At 65.4% G+C, this 8,277-nt stretch overlaps 1 protein-coding gene across 1 annotated transcript; it reads left to right on the forward strand.

The window, feature by feature from the left end:
* Positions 1-1,305: 1,305 nt before the first annotated feature.
* On the forward strand, positions 1,306-7,732 carry NUDT18 (nudix hydrolase 18). The gene is made up of 4 exons (XM_058042478.1): positions 1,306-1,330; positions 3,585-3,745; positions 5,441-5,654; positions 7,136-7,732. The coding sequence occupies exons 2-4, from the start codon at positions 3,599-3,601 to the stop codon at positions 7,720-7,722; spliced, it is 948 nt and encodes a 315-aa protein (XP_057898461.1). The 5' UTR covers positions 1,306-1,330; positions 3,585-3,598; the 3' UTR covers positions 7,723-7,732.
* Positions 7,733-8,277: the final 545 nt, after the last annotated feature.

Below are 8,277 nucleotides of genomic sequence, written 5' to 3' on the forward strand. Positions count from 1 at the left end.
GCCGGGACACCGGGAACATTGGGAACAACCGGGTCACCGGGAGCCTTGGGCATGGCCGGGACACCGGGAACATTGGGAACAACCGGGACACCGGGAGCCCCGGGCACGGCCGGGACACCGGGAGCCTCGGGAATGGACGTGACACCGGAAGCCTCGGGCATGGCTGGGACACCGGGAGCCTCGGGAACAACCGGGACACCGGGAGCCCCAGGCATGGCTGGGACACCGGGAGCCTTGGGCACGGTCACAGCCATTGTCGGGACCAACCGGGACACCTCTGGGAGCCTCGGGCATGGCTGGGACACCGGGAGCCTCGGGAACAACCACGGCCGGCAGCCTCGGGCACGGTCACAGCCGTGGCCTGGACACCGGGAGGCCGGGCACGGTCACAGCCGGGACACCGGGAGCTTTCTGCTCGGTGCTTTGCTCCCAGAGCTGCCCGGGCATCTCGGGGCAGGAGGAATAAAGCGTCCGGAGCGTGCCAGGGCCGCTGGCAGCACCCCCAGGACCTCGCTGTGTCCCTTTGTGCCCCTCCTGCGGTGCCATCGCGGGCAGGGGGCTCCCGTGGCACCAGCAGCGCCCACCTGGGTGTGTCCCTTTGTCACTGCCAGGGCCAGGGGGCTCTGCCTTCACCCACCAGGGTCAGGGGTGCTCTCCCCACATCCCATTGGGGTCAGGGATGCTCTTCCTTCATCCCCCTGGGGCCAGGGACGCTGCGGTGTCCCGGGATAGGGGCAGGTGGCAGAGCCGGGGCTGGCAGGGGGCACCGCTGCCATGAGTGTCACACACAGCTGGGCACAGCTGGATGGTCCCCCAGAGGCTGAGGGAGCCAGGGCGCTGCTCCGTCCTGTGCGATGGAGGAAAATGACTGAACACTGCCGGGCAATTAGTGCGGGGTAATTAATTAACACCGGGCAATGGGCACTGGGTAATTAATTAACACCGGAACGCGGGCACTGGGCAATTAATTAACGCCAGAACACGGGCACTGGGTAATTAATTAACACCGGGAAATGGGCACGGGGTAATTAGTTAACATCGGGCATTGGGCACGGGGTAATTAATTCACACTTAATGAGCACTGGTCAAAGGGCACTGGGCCATGAACAAGAAGCGAGGGCCACCAAGCGATGACCCTTACGGAATCACCACCGCCTAATTAACCCCGCCTAATTAACTCTGCGCCACGCTCCCCGCGGCCCCTTTAAGTCCAAGTCCCGCCCGACCTGAGTGGCAGCAGCACCAACCAATGAGCGGCGAGCTGCTCCGGCGCGCTGCCCAATAGGCGCTGAGTAGGGGGGCGGTGCCGGCGCGGCGGAGCCCCGGCGCGGTGAGTGCGCGGCGCATGCGCGGTGCGGGGTGGGGGGGGCGGAGGGTCCCGGAGCCCGCCCGCGACCCCCGGAGCCGCCGCTGCCCCCCCCGAGCTCCAGCGCCGCCCCCCCGGGCTCAACGGGGCCCCCCCGGGCTCACCGCGGCCCCCCGACCCCCGCCGCACCCTCCCGCAGCCCCCCCATCCTTCCCGCATCCTCCCGATGCCGCTGGCAGCCCCCCGCCCGCCCCTTCCCGCAGCCCCCCGACTCTTCCTGCATCCCACCCATCCTTGGGGCAGCCCCCCGAGCCTCGCTGGGACCCCCCAAAACCGTGCCCGCATTGCAGAGCCCCAGATCTTTATTGCAGCCTCCTTAGAGCGCCCCAAAGCTTTATTGAACCCCCCCCAAAGCTTTATTGAACCCCCCCAAAGCTTTATTGAACCCCCCCCAAAGCTTTATTGAACCCCCCAAAGCTATATTGAACCCCCCAACCCATTTCCTTCCTGCACCCCCGAAACTCTTTCTTTACTGCACCCCCCCAAACCTTTATTGACCCCCCCCCTACTCGTTTTCTTCCTGCGTCCTGCAGCCCCGCAAACTCTGCCCTTACCGCACCCCCAAACCGTCACTGCAGCCCCCCAAACCTTCCCTTAATTGCGCCCTGTAGCCCCCCAAACCTGCCCTCTGTAGCCCCCCAAACCCTTCCTTTCCTGCACCCTGCAGCCCCCCCAAATTCTTCCTCGCAGCCCCCCAAACCCTTCCTTTACCGCAGCCTCCAAATCCTCATTGCAGCCCCCCCACCCATTTGCTTCCTGCATCCTGTAGCCCCCCCAAACCTTCCCATAATCGCACCCTGTAGACGCCCCCAAACCCTTCCTTTACTGCAGCCCCCAAATCCTCATTGCAGCCCCCCCAACCCTTCCTTGTAGCCCCCCAAACCCTCCCTTAACTGCACCCTGTAACCCCCCAAATCCTCTCCTGTAGCCCCCCAAAATATTTCCTTGCAGCCCCCCCAAACCCTTTCTTTACTGCACCCTGTAACCCCCCAAATCCTCTCCTGCAGCCCCCCCAGATATTTCCTTACAGCCCCCCAAGCCCTTCCTTTGCTGCAACCCCCCAAACCCTCACGGCAGCCCCCCCAAATATTTCCTTACAGCCCCCCAAGCCCTCACTGCAGCCCCCCCAAGCCCCCGGCCCTGGTGCGCCCCCAGCCCCCCGTGCACGCTGCAGCCCAGCTCGCCCCCGTGCCCCCCCCAGCTCGCCCTGCAGCCCCTCCCCCCCTGGGACCCCCGGGACCCCCCCAGCTCCAGCTCCAGCTCCAGCCCCCCCGGCACCCCCCAGCCCAGCGAGCTCTTCTACCCCAGCGCGGGCATCGCCCAGTCCAGCCGCCCGTACCCTCCCAGTGCCGCCCAGTCCGGCCAGACCTTCCCTCCCAGTACCGCCCAGCCCATTCCTCCCAGTATCTCCCAGTCCAGCCAGCTTTTCCCCACCAGTGCCGCCCAGTCCAGCCATCCCATTCCTCCCAGTACGCCCCAGTCTGGGCTCCCCTTTTCCCGCTACCTCTTCCAGTCCAGCCATCCCATTCCTCCCAGTATCCTCCAGTCCAGCCAGCCTTTCCCTCCCAGTATATTCCAGTCTAGCCAGCCCTTCCCTCCCAGTATCCTCCAATCCAGCCAGCCCTTCCCTCCCAGTATATTCCAGTCTAGCCAGCCCTTCCCTCCCAGTATATTCCAGTCTAGCCAGCCTTTCCCTCCCAGTATCTTCCAGCCCGGCCAGCCTTTCCCTCCCAGTAACCACCAGTCCGGCCACCCCTTTCCCCCCAGTATCCTCCAGTCCGGTCACCCCTTTCCCCCCAGTATCCTGCAGTCCAGCCAGCCCTTCACGTCCTTCCTGTTCCCGTGCATCCTGCAGTCCAGCCAGCCCTTCCCGTACCGCAGCCCCCCGCGGCTCCCCAAATCCTGCCAGCTCTTCCCGTGCCCCCCGGCCCAGCCCAGCCAGCCCTTCCCGAGCCGCGCCCCGCCGGGGGTCCCCCAGTCCAGCCAGCCGCTGTCCTACCGCAGCCCCCCGCGCCTGCCCCCCAAAGCCTTCCCCGCTTACCCCCAGTCCAGCCGCCCCCTCCCCATTCACGCCCCCCTGGCCATCCCCCAGTCCAGCCGACCCTTCCCCGCCTCCCCCCAATCTCCGGAGCCCCTCTCGGTGTCCCTGCACCTCTGGGGGGTCCCCTCGCCCCCCCAGGAGCCCGCCCCGCCCTGAGCGGCGCCGGCCCGCCCGCAGGGACCCCCGCCCCGATGGGGGACGCGCCGGAGCCGGAGCTGGAGGCGGTGCTGGATGGAGGCGCCTGGGAACTGGGGGAGACGCTCGGGGGCACCCCCGCGCCCGTCCGCCTGGGCAGGAACGTGTGCTACGTGGTGCTGGCCGTGCTCTTCAACCAGGAGGTGAGGCAGCCCCGCTCCCAGTGCTCCCAGTGCTCCCAGTCCATTCCTCCAGTGCCCCCAGTTCAGCCAGAACATCCCCCCCCAGTGCTCCTAGTGCAGCCAGGCCATCCCCCAGTGCCCCCCGGTGCAGCCAGTACAGCCAGGCCATACCCCAGTGCCCCCAGGCCATCCCCCCAGTGCCCCCCAGTGCAGCCAGTACAGTCAGGCCGTACCCCAGTGCCCCCAGTCCATTCCTCCAGTGTCCCCAGTACAGCCAGGCCATACCCCAGTGTTCCCAGTGCCTCCCAGTGCAGCCAGTACAGTCAGGCCATCCCCCAGTGCAGTCAGGCCATCCCCCAGTGCCCCCCAGTGCAGCCAGTACAGTCAGGCCGTACCCCAGTGCCCCCAGTCCATTCCTCCAGTGCCCCCCAGTACAGCCAGGCCATACCCCAGTGTTCCCAGTGCCTCCCAGTGCAGCCAGTGCAGTCAGGCCATCCCCCAGTGCCCCCCAGTGCAGCCAGTACAGCCAGGCCATACCCCAGTGCCCCCAGTCCATTCCTCCAGTGCCCCCCAGTACTGCCAGGCCATCCCCCCAGTGTTCCCAGTGCCCCCCAGTGCAGCCAGGCCATCCTCCCAGTGTTCCCAGTGCCCCCCAGTGCAGCCAGGCCATCCCCCAGGTGCCCCCAGTGCATCCCTCCAGTGCCCCTCAGTGTCCCCAGTCCATTCCTCCAGTGCCCCCCAGTACAGTCAGGCTATTCCCCCAGTGTTCCCAGTGCCTCCCAGTGCAGCCAGGCCATCCCCCAGTACAGCCAGGCAATCCCCCAGTGCCCCCCAGTGCAGCCAGAACATCCCCCAGGTGCCCCCAGTGCATCCCCCCAGTGCCCCTCAGTGCAGCCAGGCCATCCCTCCAGTGTCCCCCAGTGCAGTCAGGCCATCCCCAGTGCCCTCCAGTGCTCCCAGTCCACCCAGGCCTTTCCCCAGTGCCCCCAGTACAGCCGCCCCTTTCTCTCCAGCATCTTTCAGTCCAGCAACCCCAGCACCCCTCAGTACCCCCATTCCAGCCCCCTTTCCCCTCGGACCTCATTCCAGCCCCCAATTCCCCCCGAGACCCCAGTCCAGCCTCCTGTGCCCCATTCCAGCCCCCATTACCCCAGTCCAGCCCCCCTTTCCCTCCGTACCCCATTCCAGCCCCCCTTTCCCTCTGTACCCCATTCCAGGCCCCCCTTTCCCCCCCCCCGTACCCCCATTCCAGCCCCCCAATCCCCCCAGTGCCCCCATTCAAGCCTCCAGTACCCCAGTCCAGCCCCCACTATCCCCAGTGCAGCCCCCCGTACCCCATTCCAGCCCCAGCACCCCACTCCATCCCCATGTCCCTGTCCCCAGGGCTCACTGGTGCAGGAGGCCAAGCCTGAGTGCCGGGGGCTCTGGTACCTGCCTGTGGGCCCAGTACCCCCAGTGCAGCCCCCCAGTACCCCATTCCAGCCCCCCAATCCCTCCAGTACCCCCAGTGCAGCCCCCATAACCCATTCCGGCCCCCCTTTCCCCTCATGCCCCACTCCATCCCCCTGTCCCCAGGGCTCGCTGGTGCTGGTGCAGGAGGCCAAGCCTGAGTGCCACAGGCTCTGGTACCTGCCCAGGGGCCCAGTACCCCAATTCCACCCCCAGTACCCCCATTCTAGCCCCGATTCCATCCCCCTTTCCCCTCTCCCTGCCCAGGGCTCGCTGCTGCTGGTGCAGGAGGCCAAGCCCGAGTGCCGGGGGCTCTGGTACCTGCCCGCGGGCCGGGTGGAGCGGGGCGAGCCCCTCATGGCCGCGCTGCGCCGGGAGGTGCGGGAGGAGTCGGGGCTGCTCTGCGAGCCCGAGACGCTGCTGGCGCTGGAGGAGCGCGGCCCCGCCTGGATCCGCTTCTCCTTCCTGGCACGGGCCACAGGTGTGTGCTGGCACGGGGGGCACGGGGGGCACGGGGGCAGTGTCACCAGCTGGCGCTGTGGTGGGTGTCAGTGTCCCCAGCTGGCTCCATGGTGGAAAGTGGCGCCCCCATGGTGGGTGTTCCTGTCCCCTGTCAGTTCCATGGTGGGTATCTGTGTCCCCTGCCAACCCTGTGATGTTTATCCCTGTCCCCTGCCAACCCCATGGTGGGTATCCCTGCCAGTTCCATGATGGGTATCTATGTCCCCTGCCAGCCTCATTATGTTTATTCCTGTCCCCTGCCAACCCCATGATGGGTATCCCTGTCAGTTCCATGGTGGGTGTCTGTGTCCCCTGCCAACCCTGTGATGTTTATTCCTGTCCCCTGGCATCCCCATGGTGTATATCTGTGTCCCCTGCCAGTCCCGTGATGGGAAGTGGCACCCCTATGATGGGTATCCTTGTCCCCTGCCAGTGTCATGATGGGAAGTGGCACCCCTGTGATGGGTATCAGTGTCCCCTGCCAGCCCCATGATGGGTATCCATGTCCCTTGCCAGTTCCATGATAGGTGTCCCTGTCCCCTGCCAGTCCCATGATGGCAAGTGGCACCCCTGTGTTGGGTATCCCTGTCCCCTGCCAGCCCCATGATGGAAAGTGGCACCCCTGTGATGGCTATCTGTGTCCCCTGACAGTTTCATGTTGGGTGTCCCCGTGCCCTGCCAGCCCCATGGTGGGTATCAGTGTCCCCACCCCTCCTGTGCCCAGGGATCAGTGTCCCCTGCCACCTTTGTGCCAGGCCACCGCTGTCCCCTGCCACTACCCCCTAACCCCCACACAGGGCTCAATGTCTCCTCTGAGCCCACCTAGGGGGTCACCATGTCCCACCAGTGTCCCCTCTGAGCCATGGAAATGGGGAGTGGGTTTGGGGGTGTTTGGGGAAAATAGGGGAAATTGGGAGTAGGTTTCGGGGAAAATGCAGAGTGGGGTTTTAGGGCTGCTTCGGGGAAATAGGGAGTGAGGTTTGGGGGTGTTTGGGGGAAATGGGGAGTGGGTTTGGGGCAAATGGGGAGTGGGTTTGGGAGAAAATGGGGAGTGGGTTTTGGGTGTTTAGGGGAAATGGGGAGTGGGTTTGGGGGTGTTTGGGGGATATGGGGAGTGGGTTTGGGGGAAAATGCAGAGTGGGGTTTTGAGTGTTTAGGGGAAATGGGGAGTGGGTTTGGGGGTGTTTGGGTAAATAGGGAGTGGGTTTGGGCGTGCTTAGGGAAAAACAGGGAGTGGAGTTTGGGGATGTTTGGGGGAAAATAGGGAGTGGGGTTTGGGGGTGTTTGGGGGAATTAGGGAGTGGGTTTGGGGATGTTTGGGGGAATTAGGGAGTGGGTTTGGGGGTGTTTGGGGGAAATGGGGAGTGGGTTTGGGGGTGTTCGATACCCTCGGTGGTCTCGGTGTCCCCCCAGCCCCTTCCCGCTGTCCCCCCATTCCGTGCCCCCCCCCTGTGCGCTCAGGTGGGACCCTGAAGACCCTGCAGGACGCTGACTCCGAGTCCCTCCAAGCCACCTGGTGGCGCGGGGACCCGCGCTCGCTGCCGCTGCGCTCCGCGGACATCCTGCCCGTGCTGGAGCTCGCCGCCCGCTACCGCCGCAGCCCCGCGCATCCCCCGACGCTGCCGCGGGAGCTGCCCTGCTCCCCGCTCTGCCTGCGCCTCCTGCTGCCCTTCTCCAACGCCTCGGGCGAGCTGTGGCTGCTGCTGGCCGCCGCTGCCACCCCGCAGCTGCCCGTGGTGGCGTGCGGGACATCGCCGGCCGAGCTGCGAGCGGGGCTGCGGCCGCCGCTGCTGCGGCTGCTGCGGGAGCGCCTGGGCTGGGAGGCGCAGCCCGCGGCTCTGGGGCTGCTGGGGCTGCAGCACAGCCCCGGCGACGCTGGGGACACCGATGGCATCTGCTTCAACGTGCTGCTGAGCGTGGAGCCGGGGGGGCAGCGGGAGCGGCCGCCCGAGCCCCGAGACCCCGCGCTGCGCTGGTGGCCGGTGCGGGAGGAGCTGCGGGGCCGCGTCCTGCAGAGGATGCGGGCAGCCGTGCCCGTGCGTAGTTAGGGATGGAGAGATGGGAATTGGGGTTGGGGGGGGCTCACAGGAACCCCGGAGTGTGCTGTGGGGCTGGGGGTGCTGGGAGCAGAAATCAAATAAAATAAAATAAAGTAAAATAAAATAGACACGGCTGCTGCTACTGCTGCTGGTTCTGTGTCCGGGCTGTAGTGGGGAGTGGGGTTTGTGGGGGGAATGGGGTTTGGGGGTGTTTGGGGGAAATGGAGAGTGGGTTTGGGGGGAAATGCAGAGTGGAGTTTTGGGGATGTTTGGGGGAAAATGGGAAGTGGGTTTGGGGATGTTTGGGGTAAATGGGGAGTGGGTTTGGGGAGAAATGCAGAGTGGAGTTTTGGGGATGTTTGGGGGAAAATGGAGAGTGGGTTTGAGGATGTTTGGGGGAAATTGGGAGTGGGTTTCACGGAAAATATGGGAGTGGGTTTGGGAGTGTTTGGGGGAAAATAGGGAGTGGGGTTTTGGGGGTGTTTGGGGGAAATGGGGAGTGGTTTGGGGGAAATGGGGAGTGGTTTGGGGGGTGTTTGGGAGAAAATGGGGAGTAGGTTTCGG

This window comes from Melospiza georgiana, chromosome 31, assembly GCF_028018845.1.
Source record: "Melospiza georgiana isolate bMelGeo1 chromosome 31, bMelGeo1.pri, whole genome shotgun sequence".
In the NCBI taxonomy this organism is placed as follows: domain Eukaryota; kingdom Metazoa; phylum Chordata; class Aves; order Passeriformes; family Passerellidae; genus Melospiza; species Melospiza georgiana.

Coding starts and splice junctions, on each gene's coding strand:
- NUDT18 (XM_058042478.1), top strand. CDS start 3,599: ATGGGGGACGCGCCGGAGCCGGAGCTGGAGGCGGTGCTGGATGGAGGC. Junction 3,746..5,440: donor CCGTGCTCTTCAACCAGGAG/GTGAGGCAGCCC, acceptor CTCCCTGCCCAG/GGCTCGCTGCTGCTGGTGCA. Junction 5,655..7,135: donor CTTCCTGGCACGGGCCACAG/GTGTGTGCTGGC, acceptor CTGTGCGCTCAG/GTGGGACCCTGAAGACCCTG.